This window comes from Eubalaena glacialis, chromosome 15, assembly GCF_028564815.1.
Source record: "Eubalaena glacialis isolate mEubGla1 chromosome 15, mEubGla1.1.hap2.+ XY, whole genome shotgun sequence".
Classification (NCBI taxonomy): domain Eukaryota; kingdom Metazoa; phylum Chordata; class Mammalia; order Artiodactyla; family Balaenidae; genus Eubalaena; species Eubalaena glacialis.
The window spans coordinates 87175489-87198338 of record NC_083730.1 but is presented as its reverse complement, the minus strand read 5'-3'; the positions used below and the strand labels follow the sequence as shown (position 1 = coordinate 87198338).

Sequence of the window (22850 nt, the reverse complement as noted above, 5' to 3'; positions counted from 1 at the left end):
CCTCCTTCTCAGAATGCGGTGGAAACTCCGCCCCTGTCTCCGTGGAAACCCGGCTTCTGCAGTGGCTGCCACCAAGGGCGTAGCTGAGGTCGCTGCCCCTCCCCCTGTCTGCAACAGCTCTCGGGCTGGGAGCGATCACTGTCACCCCTTAACCTCTCTGTTCCTCTTCTCGGCGGCCCTCCCTTTCCCTTGTCCTTTCGTGCCCCAAATCACATCCTGGAGCCCGCACTCCCGCACGGGCCGCCGCTGGGACGGTGCACCCGGAGTCCTGGCCTGCGAGCTGCCCTGCGTGGCCTCCTCCTACAGCCCCTCTCCGGGCCCACCCCTCGGCTGCGCTGATTGGCTGCTCCTGCCCCGCCCTGAACAGGCTGGGTCCTCTGCCCCGCGGAAAGTTTTCTGTGCTGCGAGGAAGCTAGACATTCGGAGACTCCGAGAAAGCAGCTCCGGAGGCTGCAGGGGTCTGGGCGGCCATGGAGGAGCCCCCTTTGCGAGAGGAGGAAGAGGAGGAGGGGGACGAGGCTGGGCCCGAGGGGGCCCTGGGCAAGAGCCCCTTCCAGCTGACCGCCGAGGACGTGTATGACATCTCCTACGTGATGGGCCGCGAGCTGATGGCCCTGGGCAGCGACCCCCGGGTGACACAGCTGCAGTTCAAGATCGTCCGCGTCCTGGAGATGCTGGAGACGCTGGTGAATGAGGGCAGCCTGACGGTGGAGGAGCTAAGAATGGAGCGGGACAACCTCCGGAAGGAGGTGGAGGGGCTGCGGAGAGAGGGCTCGGCGGCCGGCAGGGAGGTGAGTGAGGGGAGCGGCCACTGGCAGGGGGGACGCTTTCTTCTCTTGAACATCCAAACCCCTCAAAACAAATCACTACGAGTATGCAGTCTTCAGATTAGAAGCGTTAAGATGGTTAACATTAATCGAGCACTTGCTTGGTGCTGGACCCTGTGCCGAGCGTGTTCTAAAGCAACGGCTTCCAGCATTTTTGACCAGGACCTTGAGCAGTGCTTCTCAAGCTTTAGCAGCCATCAAAATCACCTTGAGTGTTCGTTAAAACACAGATTGCCCGGCGCCAGCTGCAGAGTTTCTGACTCAGTAGGTCTGCAATGGGACCTGAGAATCTGCATTTCTCACAAGTTCCAAGATGATGCTGATTCTCTTGGTCCAGGTTTCACACTTTGAGAATCTTTGACCTAGAGTAAGAAATACTTTTTTAACCAAGGAGAAATTAGTACTTATGACCACAAAAAGATACATATAAGAATATTCAGGGCTTCCCTGGTGGTGCAGTGATTAAGAATCTGCCTGCCAATACAGGGGACACGGGTTTGAGCCCTGGTCCGGGAAGATTCCCACATGCCGCGGAGCAACTAAGCCCGTGCGCCACAACTACTGAGCCTGTGCTCTAGAGCCTGTGAGCCACAACTACTGAGCCCGCGAGCCACAACTACTGAAGCCCGCGCGCCTAGAGCCCGTACTCCGCAACAAGAGAAGACACTGCAATGAGAAGCCCGCGCACCACGACGAAGAGTAGCCTCCACTCACCGCAACTAGAGAAAGCCCGCACACAGCAACAAAGACCCAACTCAGCCAAAAATTAATTAGTTAATTTTTTTAAAAAAAAGAATATTTAAAGCAGCTTTATTCATAATTGTGCCAAACTGGAAACAATCCAAATGGAAAAGAGGAATCAATTTTTTAAATTGTGGTATGTTCATATGATGGAATACTACACAACAATGAAAAAGAGCAGAGTAGTGATACACACAACTGTATGGATGAATCCTACAGATACTACATTGAGAGACAGAAGCCAGGTACAAAAGAGAGCATCCTGCATGTGGAATTCAAGAACAGGCAAAATAATCTTTACTTATAGAAGACAGGTTGATGGTAGCCCTGGGATGGGATGGGAGGGAGCAGGAGGGAAATTTATAGAGAATTAATCCAGGTGTGGTTACATGGGTGTACACATATGGTAAAAATCATCAAGCTATAAACTCAAGATTAGTGCATTTTTCTGTATATATGTTATACCCCCATTTTACAAAATTACATTTTACATTGATATCCAGTATTGATGAAACAAAAGTTTCAACAATTTACCCTAACTCTCCCTTACTAGACATGATGTACAGTCATACTTTCCTATTCTATTTTTATGAATTTTTAAATTATTTTGCAACTCACTGAATTAATATCACGACTCACTAGTGAATCTCCAGCTACAGTTTAAAAAAAAAAAAAACTGCCCCAAGGGGATTATCTCATTTAATCCTCATACTATTAATATTCCCATTTTACAGAAATGGAGGCATAGAACAGTTAAGTAATTTGCCTGAGGACTTAACAACAAGTAAGAGGTGGAGGCAGGATTTGAGCTCAGAGATGCTAGTCTTAACCACACTGTACTAAAATACAGACCTATGACCTTTCTTGTAGTAACATTGATGAGTGACTGCACTGTGTGGGCTCTGGAGCTATGGCGCTAAATTAGACAAGGTCCCTGCCTTCACGGAGCTTCTCATCTAGTGGGAGAGGCAAGACACACAGACCTCCAAAACTAGACCACAGGATTACAAACTGAGAAGTATGCCATGAAAGGACAGCAGGAACTGGGTGGCTGAAACTCATAGGGAAGAGTGAAGGTTTCTGGTAGCTTCCTTGGTACTCTTTTATTTCACCTACTCATTGCTCACGGTGACAATTATATCTGTAGATAAGGTTCTTCTTTAGTATCCGTCATATGGGATGGTTGAGTGTCATGATTAGTAGCCTGACTTTTGAGATTCAAGGGCAGTTAAATGACTTGCCTAAGATCCCTCAGCTCACATTCTGTGCTCTTTTCCTGTCACCTCCAACTCCAGGCACAAGGATATGGAGAAAGCCCCATCACGGACCATGAACAGTGTGGTCTGCATGGCGGCCGGGTCATTTCCTGTCTGGGGCATAGCGGACAAGCTTCGTCAGCCAGCAGATGAGCTGGCACATTTTCCTCCCAAACTGTAGTCTTAAGAACAGGGGTGGGGCAAAAGGCAGAGAAAATGAATATTTAGTGTCACTAGACAGTTTATAAAAATATGCCCTAGTGTTTTTTTTTTTCTTTCTTTCTTTCTTGTTTTTTTAGTTACCATTTTTAGTTGTGGTAGACATAAGATTTACCGTCTTTTTAAGTGCAGAGTTCAGTGGCATTAAGTACTTTCACAGCCATTATTATGCAACCATCACCACCATCCTCTCCAGAACTCCTGTCTTGCGAAACTGAAACTCTGTACCCACTAAACACTAACTCCAAATTCCCCCTCTCCCTCAAGCCTCTGGTAACTACTGTTCTACTTTCTGTCTATATGGATTTACCTATTCTAGGTACTTCATATAAGTAGAGTCGGATAATCTTTGTCCTTTTGCCACTGGCTTATTTCACTTAATGTCCTCAAGGTTCTTCCATGTTGTGGCATGTGTCAGAATTTCCTTCCTTTCTAAGGCTGAATAATATTCCATTGTATGGATCCACCACAGTTTGTTTATCCATCTGTTGATGGACACTTGGGTTGCTTCCACCTCTTGACTTGTGTGAATAATGTTGCTATGAACGTGGATCTATAAATCTCTCTTTAAGTCCCTGCGTTCAAGACTTTTGGGTATATACCCAAAAGTGGAATTGCTGTATCACATGATAATTCTATTTTTAATTTTTAAAGGATCTGCCATTCAGTTTTTCATAGTGACCACACCATTTTACATTCCTACCAGAAATGCATAAGAGTTCCAATTTTTCCACATCCTTGCCAACACTTACTTTCTGTTTTGTTTGTTTGATTACAGTAGCCATCACAATGGGTATGAGAATAGTTTGTTTCCTTTCTTTTTTAAAAATTTAAGTTCAAAATTCAAGTGTTACAAAAGTGTTTGCCTTGGAAAAACTCCCTCCCCATCTCTCTCCACCCCTAGCCACCACTTCCCCTCCCTGGAAAAAATTTAAATGATCAGTTTCTTAAAGTATCCAGAGATACTTTATGCAAACACAAGCAGATATGAATATATATTTCCGTTATTCACACAAATGGTATTATAATACATACCCCGTTCTGCCTCTTGCTTATTTTCACTTAACATGGCATGAAAGTTGTACTAAATCAGAACGTAAAGAGCTTCCTCATCTTTTAATGGCTTTTGAAAACTTCCATTGTACAGTATCATCCACTGCTCAGCGTGAGGGTTTTTTTTTTTTTTTAATTTATTTATTTAGGCTGTGTTGGGTCTTTCTTGCTGTGCGTGGGCTTTCTCTAGTTGCGGTGAGCGGGTGCTACTCTTCATTGCGGTGCCCGGGCTTCTCATTGCGGTGGCTTCTCTTGTTGCGGAGCACGGGCTCTAGGAGCGCAGGCTTCAGTAGTTGTGGCACACAGGCTCCGTAGTTGTGGCTCACAGGCTCTAGAATGTAGGCTCAGTAGTTGTGGCGCATGGGCTTAGTTGCTCCACGGCATGTGGGATCTTCCCGGACCAGGGCTCGAACCCGTGTCCCCCGCATTGGCAGGCGGATTCTTAACCACTGCGCCACCAGAGAAGTCCGAGGGTTCTTAACTTGGAGTTTTTGGAACCCCCCGAGAGGATCATGATTCTAATCCGCAAAATCTATGAACTTGCATGAGAAGAAATTGTATTTTTATTTTCACCAACCTCCATCTGAAATACAACACTTTCTTCAATTATGACTATAGACAACAAACCACAGTAATATTAGCAGTACCTGTGACAATCACCAATGGAAATCACAGATGTTTTCATATCCCATTACAGTGTAGTGCAGATCTCAAAACTTTGTTTTCCTTCTGTATCTTATTAGACCTGTGGCTACGTCGTGTTATTTAATAAAGAAGCAGGTCTAGGAATCACAAATTTATTTTTAGAAGACTTTGGTGAGTGTGTTATCTTAGTTGGTTTTCTTGGAATCCTATGCCTTTTATACATTTAAAATCAGTATTTTGCGATGGAATCCATGTGGGCTTTACCAGGCTGCCTTAAGGGTCCACGGCACAAAAAAAAAAGGTTCAGAATCTCTGCTTTAACCAGTTTCCTATCAAAAGACCTTCATTTTCCATGGGCTTCCCTGGTGGCGCAGTGGTTGAGAATCTGCCTGCCAATGCAGGAGACACGGGTTCGAACCCTGGTCTGGGAAGATCCCACATGCCGCGGAGCAACTAGGCCCGTGAGCCACAATTACTGAGCCTGCGCGTCTGGAGCCTGTGCTCCGCAACAAGAGAGGCCGCGACAGTGAGAGGCCCGCGCACCGCGATGAAGAGTGGCCCCCGCTTGGCACAACTAGAGGAAGCCCTCGCACAGAAACGAAGACCCAACACAGCCATAAATAAATAAAATAGTGTTTAAAAAAAAAAAAAAGACCTTCATTTTCCAATCGTTTGCTCCAACCCCATGCAACAGTGAATTACTCTGACCTATAGCAGTTGGCCCCCTGAGTATCTAGGGGAAGTGGATTCACTGGGTCAAAGGAAAGCCACACTGTAAGGTTTTTTTTGTTTTTTTTTTAAATTAATTAATTTATTTATTTATGACTGCATTGGGTCTTCGTTGCTGCGTGTGGGGTTTCTCTAGTTGCGGCGAGTAGGGGCTACTCTTCGTTGTGGTGCACGGGCTTCTCATTGCGGTGGCTTCTCCTGTTGCAGAGCATGGGCTCTAGGTGTGTGGGCTTCAGCAGTTGCAGCTCGCGGGCTCTAGAGCACAGGCTCAGTAGTTGTGGCGCACGGGCTTAGTTGCTCCGCGGCACGTGGGATCTTCCCGGACCAGGGCTCGAACCCGTGTCCCCTGCATTGGCAGGCGGATTCTCAACCACTGCGCCACCAGGGAAGTCCCCCACATTGGACGGTTTAATAAGTATTGTCAAGTTGCACTCCAAATGGGTTAAAGAGATTGGCTCCCTCTGCAATCAGTGAAGGAACCGGTTTCCCCACAGCTTTTACAAAACAGTGTGTTTTCAAACATGCTGATGTTTGTCAATCCGAGAGGAGGAATGTGGTCACTATTGCATTTCTCTTTATAGTGTGGCTTATTCTCTTTATCACCTGTAGAATATTCCAGAGTGTGGTTGTGCCTTTGTTTAACTAGACTTCTGCTAATGGACATTTAGGTTGTTTTCAAATATTTGCTTTATTTTAACTTTAGTTTGAAAAAATGTCAAACCTATGGAAGAGTTGCAAGATAAGTACAATGAACACTTGTATACCTTTCACCTCAATTCAGATGTTATATTCAGGTGTATGTATATATGTGTTTGTGTGTGTGTATAGTATGTCTTAAGAGATACACACTGAGGTATTATATACACACATATACATACATGTATATATGCACATATGTACTCATATTTAACAAATATTTATGTCTATATATTATTTATTCACTCAAAATCTTCAGACATTATGTTAGCTGCAGAGTTAGTAAAAGATTAAGATCTTTCACCCTAAGTACTAAATACTTCAGTGTGTATCTCCTAAGACATATTGTTACGTAACCACAATAAATGATCGAATTCAGGGGGAAAAGTTGGTAGAATACTAAGATCTAATATGCCATCCCTATTCAAAATTCATAATAATGTCCTTTATCGCATTTTTTTTTTCTGATGCAAGATCCAATACAGGGTTATACGGTACCTTTAGGACGTATCTCTTTAGTCAGCTTTAGTCTGGAACAGTTCCTCAGCTTTTCCTTGTCTTTCATGACCTTGACATTTTTGAAGATTGTGTATCAGTTAGTCTGTAGAATGTCCTTCAACTTGGGCTTGTTCTGATGTCTCCTCATGGTTAGATTCAAGTTATACATGTTTAGCAGGGATACCACTTAAGCGATGCTGTGTCCTTCTCGGTGCCTCGTATCAGTAGGCACCTGATTCAGTTTGTCGTTATTGGTGATGGTAACTTCTATCACTTGGTTAAGGTGGTGTCTGCAAGATTTCTGCACTGTAAGGGTGTCTTTATTCCCTTTGTAATGCATAAGTAGCCTATGGGAAAGTACTTTGAAACTGTGAAATATCCTGTTCCCCAACAAACTTTCACCCAAAAGTTTTAGGTCCATTCATTAGTCTTGCCTGAATCAATTATTACTGCATTGGTTGCAAAAGGATGATTTTCTAACTCTATCATCTTCTACACTTATTAATTGGCATTCTTCTGTAAAGTACAGATCCCCCTCCTCCTCTCCGGTATTAGTCCGAGTTCTCCAGAGAAATAGAACAATAGGAGATATAGATGTAGATATAGACACAGATGAGAATATTTATTATAGGAATCGGCTCACGTGGTTATGGAGGCCGAGAAGGCCCACAATTTGCTGCCTGCAAGCTGTAGAATAAGGAAAGCCGGTGGTGTAATTCAGTCCAAGTCAGACGGCTTGTGTCAGGGGGCTGATGGTATAAGTCCTGGTCTAGGTCCAAAAGCCCAAGAACCAGGAGCGTTGATGTGCACTGTCCAAGGGCAGGAGAAGAAGAATGTCCCGCTCAAGCAGGGAGTGAATTCACCCTCTCTCCACCTTTTTGTTCTATTCAGGCCCTCAATGGATTGGATGATGCCCACCCACACTGGGGAGGAGCCTCTGCTGTACTCAGCTCACCAAGTCAAATCTAATCTCTTCCAGAAACACCTTCACAGACACACCCAGAAATAATGGGTTAACCAGCTATCTGGGCATCCCTTAGCCCAGTCAAGTTGACACATAAGATTAGCCATTACATCCCCATTAATTAGTTAATTAATTTAAATTTAAATTTTTATTTATTTTATTTTTTTGGCCACGCCGCTCAGCATGTGGGATCTTAGTTCCCCGACCAGGGATTGAACCCATGCCCCCTGCAGTGGAAGCTTGGAGTCCTAACCACTGGACCACCAGGGAATTCCCTAAATTAAAAATTTTAAGTATGGATTCCTGAATCCTGTTTTTATTTGATGGGTTATTATCCATTCCTGTTACTATTCACGTGGATACTCAAGTCGTTCAGTTTGGCCAGTAGGAGTGCCTTCAAACTGTGTCCTTTTGATCTGTCTCCATCCCTTACCCAATGGAATGTTCCAGACTCAACTTGGACTTTCCCTGTTCCAGCCCTGGACTCAGCTATTCTCCAAGGAGCCCTGGCTCCTTTCTTGGAGAATGGTACTTAGAATTCTTGCCTCTTTACCATCAACCAAACACTTCCAACAAGCAACGTCTCATCTCATCGGGTCCCTGGGAGTAGTAACAGAACAAGAGAACTTTCCTTTCTGGGATGGACAGTCCATCCTCATGAGGGAAACTGTATAAGTGATGTCTTTTCTTACAGGTGAACCTGGGACCAGACAAAATGGTGGTTGACCTGACAGATCCCAACCGACCACGCTTTACTCTACAGGAGCTGAGAGACGTGCTGCAGGAGCGCAACAAACTCAAGTCGCAGCTGCTGGTGGTGCAGGAAGAGCTGCAGTGCTATAAGAGGTGGGCTGTGCTGCCTGGGGCCCCTACACCACAGAGCAAGACACTGCCTAGAATTCCTTGATATATTACATATCTGTTCTTATATTCATCCAATCTACTTATTGAAGACCCACTATATGCCAGACACTATTCCTGGCACTGGGGGTAGAGCAGGAACAAAAGAGAAAGTCCGTGCTAGTCTAGGGGGAAGACAGGCAATCAGCCAGGAAGCCTGCAATGAACACACAGGATAATGGTGGTGAATGCTGAAGAGAATGTAGATCAAGGTGACATGACAAAGAGCAGAGTGCTGGGGGGGCCCTGCTTTAGACTGGGTGGTCAGGGAAGACCCCCCTGAGGTGAATGACAAGAAGCAGCCAACCATGTAAAGATTTGGTTGTGCAAAAGTAGAACAAGAAGTGTAAAGGCCCTGAGGTAGGAACCCATTTGGCCAATTTAAGAGACCCACCATGGTGGAACTTGGAATGTGAGGTAGAGGATGGTCCAGAAGAGACCAAGCGGTGGCCTTTTTGGCCACAAGAAGGAGCTCTAGTTTTTGGTGTTTTTTTTTACATTTATTTATTTATTTATTTATTTTTGGCTGTGTTGGGTCTTCGTTGCTGTTCGTGGGCTTTCTCTAGTTGCGGTGAGCGGGAGCTACTCTTCGTTGCAGTGTGCGGGCTTCTCATTGTTGTGGCTTCTCTTGTTGCGGAGCACGGGCTCTAGGCACGCAGGCTTCAGTAGTTGTGGCTTGCAGGCTCTAGAGCTCAGGCTCAGTAGTTGTGGTGCACGGGCTTAGTTGCTCTGCACCATATGGGATCTTCCCGGGCCAGGGCTCAAACCTATGTCCCTTGCATTGGCAGGCAGATTCTTAACCACTGCGCCACCAGGGAAGCCCAGGAGCTCTAGTTTTATTGTAAGTGTAATGAGAAGATTTTGGGAAGTCTTAAGAGAATGACGCAGTCTGATTTACTATTTTAAAAGATCAATGTGGTGATTTTGATAACTGAACGACTTGGTTATGTGAGAGAATGTCCTTGTTCTTTGGAAAGACACTTAAGCATTTAGGAGTGAGGGGGTAAGATGTCTTCAGTTTACTCTCAAGTGGTTCAGGGAGAAGATGGTTGCATGGGTGGATGGGTAGGTGGATCGGTGGATGGATGGATGGATGGGTAGGTAGATAGATACACGGATAAGCATTTGAGGGATCTGGGTAGATATATGGGAAGTTTTTGTACTAGTATTACACCTTTTCTCTAAGTTTGAAATTGTATAAAATTTAAAAGTTAAAGATCACAATAATACTGGGTAGAGGAGGAACTGTAGGACAAGCAAGAGAGGAAATAAGGAAGCTGTTGACATAGCAGATTTGGACTTTGCTTTATCCTTCTGCACCATGTTTCCCAAAATATTTTACTTTATGTAGGTATTTCTTGAAAAGGGAGCTCTAGGGAGTTCCCTGGTGGTCCAGTGGTTAGGATTCGGCGCTTTCACTGCTGTGTCCCGGGTTCAATACCTGGTCGGGGAACTGAGTTCCCACAAGCCACACAGAGCGGCAAAAAGGAGCTCTGTGGTTGAATAATTCTGGGAAACACTGAGTTAAACAAAGCAGGTTTCCTTAGAGGCAGGAGAAGGAAAGATCAAGAGAATAAAAACATGGTGCCAGGACTTCCCTGGTGGTCCAGTGGTTAAGACTTCGAGCTCCCAATGCAGGGGCCGCAGGTTCGATCCCTGGTGGGGGAACTAAGATCCCACATGCCTCAGGGTGCCGCCAAAAAGTAAAAAACAAAACAAACAAAACGTAATGCCAACTAATATTTATCAATGCTTACCATGTGCTAAGTGTATCCCGAGCATCATTTCAATTAGTGTTCACAGCAAGCCTATGAGTTAGGGTAGTGTTAGCCCCAAGATGATCTAAGGGTCAGAGAGGTCAAGTACCTGCTTGAAGTCCCAGGGCTGGTGGTGGCAACCTTGAGACGTGAAGTCAGACAGCCTGACATTAGAGCCTGAGCTTTTAATTATCATGCCACATTTGGACTTGGAAAGTTTGGAAGTAAGGAAATACTCTAATTCAAAACAAAACAAAGCCCCAGTGATATTATTCTTTAAATTCATTCAATATGGCATCATTAAGAGAGCATCAAAGTAAAAATGTCCTAGGAAGCTAAATCCAAAAGAGCTGAGTTCTGCCAACAGGAATTTAATTGTCTTCCTTCTGCTGAGGTTGGAACGATGTTAATGGAAAGACCTGTCTTCATCTCATTTAATAAGTACTCCAGACACGGTTAGTTAAAAAGAGGAACTGCTAGACTGCCTATGCCGTGAGCAGCTTGCTAGTGAATAAAGCAACACACGTTAGTTCCAGTTTTGAATTCCCAGAGAGCAACAGATGTGCACTTCCCATCTGGTACAGGCCAACAGACAGACAGCAGGATTCTGCTTAGTCTCCTGTGTTATATATTCTGGAGAAACCAGCATGTCAACTGAGGTGTTCTCTTAGCAACTGCATCAATTTGGAGGCCCAAGCTCATACTAATGATAGTTTTAACTGAAAGCAGATATGGTCGACTGTTTCCAAAGATGGTCACAACAGTTTTTCCCATCCTGCATTCCTTTTTTTTTTTTTTTTTAATTAATTAATTAATTCATTTTATTTTTGGCTGCATTGGGTCTTCATTGCTGCGCGTGGGCTTTCTCTAGTTGCAGCAAGCGGGGGCTACTCTTCATTGCGGTGTGCGGGCTTCTCATTGCGGTGGCTTCTCTTGTTGCGGAGCACCAGCTCTAGGCACGCGGGCTTCAGTAGTTGCGGCACACGGGCTCAGCAGCTGTGGTGCACGGGCTCTAGAGCGCTGGCTCAGTAGTTGTGGTGCACAGGCTTAGTCGCTCCGTGGCATGTGGGATCTTCCCGGACCAGGGCTCGAACCCGTGTTCCCTGCATTGGCAGGTGGATTCTTAACCGCTGCACCACCAGGGAAGTCCCCCTGCATTCCTTTTGCAATGAGACTTTTCCATTCCTCTCATCGGAGTAGAGGTAGAGTCTATTTTCCGTCCTCTTGAATCTGGATGGCCCTACGACTTGCTCTGACCAATCGAATGTGGTGGAAGTGATGCTGTTTGGCTTCCTAGGTTAAGGCTGTAAAAGGCCTAGCAGCTTCCATGTTTGTGCTCTTAGATTGCTGCCTTGAGACCGCCATGCTATGAGGAAGCTCAAGGTAGTCACATGGAGAGGTCACATGAAGAAGAACGAAGGTGTCCCATATGACAGCCCCAGCTGCATCCAGCCCCCAGCTGATCCACCAACTGAATGCAGCCAGTTGAGAACCCCAAACTAGACCATCAGGAGAACCACCAAATCAACCATAAGAAACAGAGCTATCATGAGAAGTCATAAATCATTATAGTTTTAAATCACTAAGTTTTAGGGTGTTAGGTAATGGTAGATAGTGGGAAAAGGTAATTTTTAGATGATTCTGATATGAATATTATTATAATTAATATATATAATAAAAATAGAAATAACAATATTAAGTAATAAGAGCCCACTCTTTGCAAAGAAAGAGAGAGAGGGGTAAATTCTGCTATCTGACGTTCATACCTAAAGGGGCATCTCAGTCAGCTCCAGCTGCCATAACAAAACACCAGAGACTGGGTGGCTTAAACAATAGAAATTTTTTTTCTCACAGTTCTGGAGGCTAGAAGTCCAAGATCAAGGTGCCAGTATGGTTGGTTCTGGCTCTTCCTGGCTTGTAGACAGCTGCCTTCTTGCTGTGTCCTCAAATGGTGGGGAGAATGAGAGAGAGAGCAAGCCGTCTGGTGTCTCTTCTTGCAAGGGCACTAATCCCATCATGAGGGCCCACCCTCATGACCTCATGTAAACCTAAGTGTCTTCCAAAGGTCCCATCTTCAAATACCATAACATTAAGGGTTAGGGCTTCAACATATGAATTCAGTCTGTAGTAAGGGGAAAATTGATGCCTGTAGCATGGACATAAATTTACCAGTAGGTACCACAACAAAATACCTAAGTGGATCTAATGAGCTTACTGGGTCAGACTTTTTTTTAAAAAATATTTATTTATTTATTTATTTGGCTGCATCAGGTCTTAGTTGCAGCACGTGGGCTCTCTAGTTGTGGCGCCTTGGCTTAGTTGCCCCACAACATGTGGGATCTTAGTTCCCCGACCAGGGATCGAACCTGCATCCCCTGCATTGGAAGGCGGATTATTTTTAAAAATTATTTATTTATTTATTTATTTATTTATTTATTTATTTATTTATGGCTGCATTAGGTCTTTGTTGCTGCACGCGGGCTTTCTCTAGTTGCGGCGAGCAGGGGCTACTCTTCATTGCAGTGTGCAGGCTTCTCATTGCGGTGGCTTCTCTTGTTCTCATTGTTCATGGGCTCCAGGCGCGTGAGCTTCAGTAATTGTGGCATGGGGGCTCAGTAGTTGTGACTCGCGGGCTCCAGAGCGCAGGCTCAGTAGTTGTGGTGCACGGGCTTAGTTGCTCCACGGCATGTGGGATCTTCCCGGACCAGGGCTCGAACCTGTGTCCCCTGCATTGGCAGGCGGATTCTTAACCACTCCGCCACCAGGGAAGTCCCATGGAAGGCGGATTCTTAACCACTGGACCACCAAGGAAGTCCCTGGGTCAGACTTTGAAATGCTTCACTGTGGTCAGGCTTCTTTCGATTGCAGGTGACAGAGATCCAATTCAAACTAGCTTAAGCACAAAAGGGAGTTTTATTGGCTCACATAGCTGGGAAGGATCCTGGAATTGGTCTCAGAAATAAAGAAAAAACTGCAACTAAGGCCTCAGGGTTGGAATCAGGGACTGTGTGCCTCTTTCTTTCCTCTTTGCTTCCCTTTTTTGGCCTTATTATCTTGTATTAAAGATAGTCCTTCTCTGAATCTTAGGAAGCATGGCTGCTGGCAATCAGCAAGTGAGAGAGAATAGCCTTCTTCCAAGTTCTGTACATCAAATCCAGGGAAATACTCTAGCCCTCTTTGGGTCACCTGACCTAAATATCTTATTGATCAATATCAATCTAGGTCTTATCACCATCTGACTTACTATATATTTTTAAATTTTACTTATTTATTTGTTTCTTGACTGTTTTCTTCCCCAATGGGATATAAATTGCATGAGAGAAGATATTTTATCTATTTTGTTAATTGCTATATCTATATACATTGGTACAATATGTAGCTTAATAATATTTGTTGAACGAATAAATGAATTCCATTTATTATCTCGCTTAATCCCTCAATCCTAGGAATTAGGTACTTTCATTATCCTTATTTTACTAATTAGGAAATCAAGGGTTAAGTTAGAGGATTTATACATGGTTATATTTCTAGCAACTGGAGAAGCTTAAAGTACCAGCCAATGGAATTAGCCAAGGGAAAGAAAGAAGAGGTGTCAACAGTGGAAAGGTGGAAGGAAGATTCTAATCATCTGAGTCAGAATGTCTAACTGTAGCACTTTCAATGATAATATTAATATACTAATAATTATTAAGAACCTTCACTTTCAGAGCTGCACAGATAAGAGATCTGCAATAAAACAACCCAAATATTTGTCTCCTTTTTCCTAGTGGCCTGATCCCAGCAAGAGAAGGCCCAGGAGGAAGAAGAGAAAAAGATGCTCTGGTTACCAGGGCCAGCAATGCCAGCAGTAACAAGGAGGAGAAGACAATCATAAGGAAGCTGTAAGTCACCTGGCTGCCCCCTGTTGCCACTAAATAATCACTAAAGGAAGGAGTGGGGGTGAGAGGGGGAGGTCCTGCTCTCCTGGTGGTGGTCTTGCAGCTGATATGAAAACTCATTGCTGGTGTATTATAATATCTGCCAGGCAGTAGTGTAAGCACTTAACATATATTAATTCGTTGACTCTTCACAGTGACCCTATGAGGTAGGAACTATTATAATCCCCAACTTACAGATGGGGAAGTAAATACCAAGAAGTAAAGTCACGTACCCAAGGTCACACAGATAGTAAATTGTGAAGTCAGGATTTGAACCCAAGGAAGTCCAGATTGTACACTCTACTGCCTCCCTATGATATAATAACAATAACCAAATAATAATAATATTACAACCACAAGAAAAACACAGAAACAATAATTATTGGAGTTTAAGGGGGCTAGTTCATCACCAACTTTGGAGGACCCTGGGTCTCCCAATGCTGGGACCCATAATGCAGTGTCCTCTGAATACTCCCCTCGTGTTCATGCACCATTGTTAATCCCTTGTTTCTTTAGTTGCTGTGCCTCAAACCATAGAGTGTGGGACACTAGTTAAAATTCAGATTCTCAGATATCAAGTCATTGGTTCTAGGATGAGGCCCAGAAATCTGGATTTTTACTAAATTCCCAGACAGTTCTGATGTGGGGAGCCCTTGGACCACACCTTGAGATGTGACTTTTCTGTCTACAGATGTCAGTACAACTAGGCACACCTTTCCTCCACCCCATGCTGAAGCAAGCAGCTGGTTTGCCTTGGTTGCTTTGAGAATGTCTGGCCTGGTGACAGTTTATCAGCTCCTGGTCTTTTGGATCGAAAGTGAGAAACAGCCTCGATCAGGGATCTCAAACTAGAAAGCCTACGGGGGCAGAGCACTTAATGTGGATGAGTGATGGGGCTGTGGGGTGGGATAGGGGACAGTTGCCCCTCAGTTCTGTCTGGCCTAGGAATAACATGTTACCAGAGCTTCCGCTTCTTGAGTGAAGCCGAGAAGCCGGATTTGTTCATGGAATCTGATTTCCAAATGCTGGCAAATAATTTAAGATTAAAAATAAAGACTGTACGATCCAAATGACCCACCATCGCAGGCTGCATCAGGTCCTAGGCCGCCATCTGGCTCTTGCTCCATTATTCCTGCCTCTCAGGGAGGGCTGAGGGGACCTCGTTTTCTTCCATTCATTCGGTCATTAGTCAGTCAACAAACCCTCACTGAGTCTATGTTGTGCACCAGGTGTGGTGCTCACGCTGGGGCTGCTGCAGTGACCTATTTTGCAAGGACTTCGCGGACTCCAATTTCACAGGGAAATAATTTTGAGGGATCAGAGATTCTGAGTTACCTTCCAGGGCAGGTTTAATTAAGATGCCTTTGTTTCAAGAGAGAGGAGAAAATTTTTTTTTTCTTTTTCTCTTTTTGGATCTCAGGAACATAGGGTTGCGTTAGTGAGTCTCAGCTCATGGCACAATGCACCTCATTGTGAGCGAAAGACCCCTTTCTTCTTGGTTTTATTTGTTCCCTCTTTATCCCCATCCCCCATTCCCATTCTGCTTCCCAGCTCCCCTCCCCCTCAGCCAGTCTCATATGGGTATTTATTTACCGTGTTCTAAAAATTGTATATTGTCTTTTGTGGATGTATTTTCAATAGTAACTGATATTTTTGTTTAACACTTCATTCTGTTTCCTCGTATTGTTTTTTTTTTCTTCACTAAACACTGTTGTTGTTTTCTTTTTTATCAGGCACTCTTTTTTTTTAGAAAAAAAAATATATATTTAAAAATTTGTTTGGCTGCACCGTGGCATGAGGGATCTTAGTTCCCCGACCGGGGATGGAACCCGTGCCCCTTGCAGTGGAAGCGCACAGTCCTAACCACTGGAATGCCAGGGAATTCCCTCAGGCACTCTTTTTTAAATTTCAATAATATATTTTACTAACCCAACACATCCAAAATATTATCATTTAAACGTGTGATCACTATAAAACATTATTAATGAGATATTTTACATTCTTTTTTTTAAATAGTAAGCCCTTGAAATCTGATGTGTATTTTACACTGACAGCACATTTCCGTTAAGACTCGTTATGGGGCTTCTCTGGTGGTGCAGTGGTTAAGAATCTGCCTGCCAATGCAGGGGGCACGGGTTCGAGCCCTGGGAAGATCCCACATGCCGCGGATCAATTAAGCCCGTGCGCCACAACTACTGAAGCCCGTGCGCCCTAGAGCCCGTGCTCTGCAACAAGAGAAGCCACCGCAATGAGAAGCCTGTGCATCGCAACGAAGAGTAGGCCCCGCTCACCGCAACTAGAGGAAGCCCGTGCGCAGCAATGAAGACCCAACGCAGCCAAAAATAAATATAATTAATTAATTAATTTTAAAAAAAGACTCGGGGCTTCCCTGGTGGCGCAGTGGTTGAGAATCTGCCTGCCAATGCAGGGGACACGGGTTCGAGCCCTGGTCTGGGAAGATCCCACATGCCGCGGAGCAACTAGGCCCGTGCGCCACAACTACTGAGCCTGCGCGTCTGGAGCCTGTGCTCCGCAACAAGAGAGGCCGCGATAGTGAGAGGCCCGCGCACCGTGATGAAGAGTGGCCCCCGCTTGCCACAACTAGAGAAAGCCCTCGCACAGAAACGAAGACCCAACACAGCCATAAATAAATAAATAAACAAATACTTAAAAAAAAAAAAAAGACTCGTTATGTTTCAAGGGCTCAAAAGGCATGTATAGCTAGTGGCCGCTGTATTGGACAGCATAGCTTTAGCCGATATATGGTCAGGTGTTTTGGGCTTTGAGAACTGAGTTTGAATGATCTTTTTTTTTTTTTAGTGTTTTTTATTTTAATCATACCTAACATAAAATTTACCATTTTAATTATTTTTTTAAAAATTGAAGTATAGTTGGACTTCCCCGGTGGTCCAGTGGTTAAGACTCCACGCTTCCAATGCAGGGGCTGCGGGTTCGATCCCTGGTCAGGGAACTAAGATCCTGTATGCCGTGGGGCGCAGCCAAAAATAATAATAATAATTTTAAAAAAAATTGAAGTACAGTTGATTTATAATATTGTATTAGTTTCAGGTATACAGCAAAGCGATTCAGTTATACATATATATATATTCTTTTTCAGATTCTTTTCCATTATAGGTTATTACAAGATATTGAATATAGTTCCCTGTGCTGTACAGTAGGTCCTTGTTGTTTATCCATTTTATACACAGTAGTTTGTGTCTGTTAATCCCAAACACCTAATTTATCCCTCCCCGCCACTTCCCCTTTGGTCACCATAAGATTGTTTTCTCTGTCTGTGAGACCATTTTAATCACTTTTTTTTTTTTATCACTGGGATTTTTATTTATTTATTTATTTATTTATTTATTTATTTATTTATTTATGGCTCTATTGGATCTTCGTTTCTGTGCGAGGGCTTTCTCTAGTTGTGGCAAGCGGGGGCCACTCTTCATCGCGGTGCGCGGGCCTCTCACTATCGCGGCCTCTCTTGTTGCAGAGCACAGGCCACAGAAGTGCAGGCTCAGTAATTGTGGCTCACGGGCCTAGTTGCTCCGCGGCATGTGGGATCTTCCCAGACCAGGGCTCAAACCCGTGTCCCCTGCATTGGCAGGCAGATTCTCAACCACTGCGCCACCAGGGAAGCCCCCATTTTAATCACTTTTAAGTGTACAATTCAGTCACATTAAATGCATGAAGATCCTGTGCATCCACCACCACTATCCATTTCCAGAACTGTTTCGTCATCCTGTCCCGAAACTCTGTCCCCATTAACCAATAACTCTTCTGTTCCCCTCCTCCAGCCCCTGGCACCCACCACTCTACTTTCGGTCTCTATGCATCTGACTACCCTGGGGACCTCATAGAAGTGGAGACATGCAGTATTTGTCCTTTCATGGCTGGCTTATGTGATTAGCATAATGTCTTCAGGTGCATCCATGTTGCACCATGTGTCAGAATTTCTTTCATCCTTAAGGCCCAGTGATAGTCCATGGTATGTATAGACCACATTCGATTTATCCATTCATCTGCTGATGGACATTAAGCAGCTTGTTTTTTTTTTAAATTAATTAATTAATTAATTTATATTTATTTATTTATTTATTTATTGGCTGCGTTGCGTCTTCGTTGCCGTGCGCGGGCTTTCTCTAGTTGTGGTGAGCGGGGGTTCCTCTTCCTTGTGGTGCGCGGGCTTCTCATTGCAGTGGCTTCTCTTGTTGGGCAGCATGGGCTCTAGGAGCCCGGGCTTCAGTAGTTGCAGCACGTGGGCTCAGTAGTTGTGGCTCGCAGGCTCTAGAGCACAGGCTGAGTAGTTGTGGCTCACGGGCTTAGTTTCTCCGCGGCATGTGGGATCTTCCTGGACCAGGGCTCGAACCTGTGTCCCCTGCATTGGCAGGCAGATTCTTAACCACTGCGCCACCAGCGAAGTCCCCATTAAGCAGTTTTTAAGAGCGGTTCATATAGCAGTGTAGACATCCAACTTGTTTCTGACCCCGGCGATGGGATCGCAGGTTGCCTACCCCACTGTGGACAGTGCTGCAGTGAATATCTCCATGCTTGTTCATGTCCTCTCATGGACCTGGGTGTGAATTTCCCAGGGATGTATACCCAGGAGTGATATTGCAGGGCCATGGGGCCTATCATCCTGGGTTCTTGCTTATCAAGAAACAAAGGCTCACGCAAAAGGAGTGACTGAAAAGATTTAAAGAAGGGACATTTTACAGATGTGGGAACAGAGATAAGGGATGGAGAAGCATCCTGGGGCGGGCAACAGAGGGGCGAGGGGAGGGAGCTGTGAGGGGAAGGGGGAGAGTCAGACAGGCATGTGGCCTTCAGAAGAGGAACACACAGTAACTAGTGAAACAAAGCCTGGCAGGGACACAGCCGGGAGTGAATGCACGCACCTCTCTCTCTTCCCACCCTCCCCGCACGTGCAGATGCTTCCCGTTGGCTGAGCCCAGCCGGAAGCTAGAAGACAAGGGAGCTTGTTGAGATCCCCCACAGAGCTCAGCCTCCTGGAGCGGAGAGCAGGCTGGAGAAGGGAGGGGATGCTTCTGCGGGGGCAAACAGCCCACAGAGTGCATGTCTACTTAGTTCAGTTAAGTATTACCAGGCTTTCTTGAATGGCTGCATGAAACAGCTTTATCAGACAAGACCACCTGAAACCACATTTACTTACTCTTCCAACAAATACCTATTGAGAGCCTACCATGTGCCAGGCACTGATCTAGGTGCTGGGGATACAGTGAGCAAGATGGAGTCCCTGCCCTCATGGTGCTTACATTCCAATAGGGGAGGCAGAGAGTGAACCGGTCAGGAAATGTACTAACGGGACAGTTTCAGATGGCCCTACCTGTGCTGAAGACCATTAAATAGGGTGCTGAGAGAGAGGTTGATCAGGAGCTGCTTTTTTTTTTAAGTTATTTTTGGCCACGCCACGCGACTTATGGGATCTTAGTTCCCCAAACAGGGATCAAATCCGAGCCCTGGGCAGTGAAAGCACGGAGTCCTAACCACTGGACCACCAGGAAGTTCCCGATAGGGAGCTACTTTAGATTTGGGGAGTCCTGGAAGATTTCTATGAAAAGGCAACATTCAAGCTGAGCCCTGGAAGGCCATAATGACCTGAGTTTTCCCTGCCTTCCTGGCAGAGGGAACAGCAGGTGTAAAGGCCAGAGGCTGGAGAGAGCTTGTGCAACAGAGATCATGGTGGCTGGAGCAGCAAAGAGAAGGGAGGTGAGGCTGGAGAAGGGGAGGGAGCGGGTCATTCGGGGCCGAGTGGATCCCGGTGACGACTTTGGGTTTCATTCTAAGTGCTTTGGAAAGACCTTGGAAGGTTTTAAGCTGGGGAGTGACATGTCCATATTCACCTATAAAAAGCTCACTTTGGCTGCTTTGTGAAGAAGGGTTGAGGGGACAAAGTAGGGCCAGTGGGAGTGTTTCTTCCCCAAGAAAGGGTCTACTGAGGTAAGATAATGAATGAAAGAGCATCTCCACCCTACAGCAGGTGTCAGATCTGAAGGTGTTTATTTGGGACATTCATTGGCTGAGGATCTCACTGTAAACAAGGCTTCCAGACCCATAAGCTACTGGTTTCTTTCTTTTTTTTTTTTTTAATATTTATTTATTTATTTTATTTTTGGCTGTGTCGGTCTTAGTTGCGGTATTCGGGATCTTTTTGCGGCACACGAGATCCTCTGCTGAGGCGCACGGGCTTCTCTCTGGCTGTGGCCCGTGTGCTCAGTAGTTGCGACACACGTGGGCTTAGTTGCCCCGCGGCATGTGGGATCTTAGTTCCCTGACCAGGGATCGAACCCGTGTCCCCTGCATCAGAAGGCGGATTCTTAACCAACTACTGAACCACCAGGGAAGTCCCCATAAGCTACTGGTTTCTTTCTGCCTCTTCTAGGGGAGTTCTTTGGGTTACTTAATTGGAGTTTGAGGCTGATACGGCAAAAATACAATGTTTGTAAGCCAGCCTGAGGACACAGGTTTAAAGAGTGTGAGGCCACAGTTTCACGATCAGACAAGATTATCGAGCTAATGGAATGAATGAGTGAATGAATGAATGAACGACTCTCCGAAGAAGTAGGTCATGCTGAGAAGGATTTTTGTCTTTGTCCTGAGGACAGTGGGGAGCCATGCAGGGTTTAAGCTGAGGAGTGACTTAGCTCTGCACAGTGACGCGGTCATTCTGGCTGCCGCATGAGTGGATTGTGGGAGGAGGGGAGGCTGTTATGCTCCTCATGGTGGCTTGTCCTGCGGGTGGCAGTGGAGGAGATGAGAGGTGGTGGGATTAGAACATATCTGGAGCATGATGACTAAAGTACAGCAGGTGGGCTGAGGGGAGAGGAGTTGAGAACAACTCCCGGTTGCTGGCTTGAATGACTGGGTGGGGGAAGATGACGTTTCCTGAGACAGGGAAGTGGGGTTGGCGGGGTATGCGCAGGCCCAGGGGGAGGGCGGCTGAGCCCTAGCGCCTGTATCCGCACGTGAGTCAAGGGCTCGTCCCTGCCGTTGCTGGCAGAGCTGCTAGCGGTGCTCAAGAGGTTTGTCTTTGACTGGAAGCAAGAGCCCGTGTCCCCATCACTGACTTTTCAGCCCACCAGCCATCTTTGCATCTTTCCTACAACTGGAAATAGCATTGACACTGTACTTTGTGTCACTGTACTTTGATCAACCCCAGATGTCATTCGTTTTTTTTTAAAATTAATTAATTTATTTATTTTTGGCTGTGTTGGCTCTTTGTTGCTGCGCGCGGGCTTTTCTCTAGTTGCGGCGAGCGGGGGCTACTCTTCATTGCGGTGTGTGGGCTTCTCATTGCGGTGGCTTCTCTTGTTGCGGAGCACAGCCTCTAGGCGCACGGGCTTCAGTAGTTGTGGCACGCGGGCTCAGTAGCTGTGGCTCGCGGGCTCTAGAGCGCAGGCTCAGTAGTTGTGGCACACGGGCTTAGTTGCTCCGCAGCATGTGGGATCTTCCCGGACCAGGGATAGAACCTGTGTCCCCTGCGTTGGCGGGCAGATTCTTATCCACTGCGCCACCAGGGAAGCCCCCAGCTGTCATTCTTCCTTTTCAAAACTTTGCATGAGGGGGACTGAAAGTTTGTTACTCATGCCTCAGGGGATATCTTTATATGTTTTATCTGTTATATCCAAGAACTTGCATGTTACTCTTTATTCATTGCAAATATCTATTTTATAATTGTAGGTACCATTGAGAAGTTATCACTTCCTCTACAATAAAAACCACTTAAAATTAGAAATTAAAAAAAAAAAAAAAGGTTCCAGACTCCATCTGTCAGTCTAGCACAGTAGTTATGTGGGCTCTGGGCCCAAGTCCCAGTGGTTCCAAGGTATGCTGTGTGACCTTGGGCCTGTTACCTAACCTCCCATAACCTCAGTTTGCTCATCTATAAAATGGGGGTATTGATTGTACTCACCTCCTCATGTTGTTATGAGTTTGAAATGAGCTAGTAGATGGAAAGCCCTGGAACAGTGCCTGTCCCATAATGAGCCCCAAGGAAATGGCCTGCAGGAGCTGCTTACAGATTTTGCAGGAGGTTCTGCACCTCCCGCTTCAGAACTCGCTCTGTTCCCTCTGACCCACCCCTCTCTCTCTCCACCCAGGTTCTCTTTCCGGTCAGGGAAGCAGACATAGATCTGAGGCCATGGCTCAGTTCTCAGAAGACGACTTCAAAAATCATCTCTCAGTGCCACTGCGTGCCCACTGCACTTGCTCCTTTGTTTCCCCTCAAAGCCGTCTGAGGAGGAACGGGTGCCTCACCGGCTGCAGAACTGAACAACCCCGAAGGCTGGGCCAGGGCGAGTGAAGCGGCACAAAGAAATCGAGAAAGCAGAAGGAAAGCGAAACGGGGCCACCTGCAGCCCCACTTCAACCCCGCAAGAGGCCCCCAGCGTGCGGATGTGCTTTCTGCTTCTCAGGGCTCACAAACAACCCAGGTCTTTACTGCGGTCTTTACTGTGTAGCTGCGAAATACACCAGCCCAAATTGGGGTGGGGAGAAGAGGATGCAGGAAAATCTGGTATGGACTTTGCAGCGATGACTTCACTGATATTTAGTGACTATTTGATTTTGCTAACGTGACTTTCTTTACATGATTTTTTTATTAAAGTAAAATGACTTTTACACTT

The 22850-nt window shown here is 45.6% G+C and overlaps 1 protein-coding gene across 6 annotated transcripts; it reads left to right on the top strand.

Moving 5' to 3' along the window:
• Positions 1-355: 355 nt before the first annotated feature.
• RILPL2 (Rab interacting lysosomal protein like 2) lies at positions 356-22850 on the top strand. 6 transcript variants are annotated; one of them, XM_061169695.1, is made up of 4 exons: positions 356-791; positions 8392-8474; positions 14053-14166; positions 16329-16857. In XM_061169695.1, exons 1-4 carry the CDS (start codon positions 471-473, stop codon positions 16399-16401), a joined length of 591 nt encoding a protein of 196 aa, XP_061025678.1. In that variant the 5' UTR covers positions 356-470; the 3' UTR covers positions 16402-16857. The 6 variants fall into 6 exon arrangements, with proteins under 6 accessions (XP_061025678.1, XP_061025673.1, XP_061025674.1 ...); XM_061169690.1 differs by having other exon boundaries at positions 359-791; positions 8323-8474; positions 16329-16855; XM_061169691.1 differs by lacking the exon at positions 16329-16857 and adding an exon at positions 16219-16311 and having other exon boundaries at positions 359-791; positions 8323-8474.

What these genes read in the sequence shown, in the direction of transcription:
- RILPL2 (XM_061169690.1), top strand. Translation starts at nt 471, where the DNA reads ATGGAGGAGCCCCCTTTGCGAGAGGAGGAAGAGGAGGAGGGGGACGAG. An exon ending in GCTCGGCGGCCGGCAGGGAG is followed by an intron (nt 792 to 8,322) that starts GTGAGTGAGGGG and finishes CTTTTCTTACAG; the next exon opens with GTGAACCTGGGACCAGACAA. An exon ending in GAGCTGCAGTGCTATAAGAG is followed by an intron (nt 8,475 to 14,052) that starts GTGGGCTGTGCT and finishes CCTTTTTCCTAG; the next exon opens with TGGCCTGATCCCAGCAAGAG.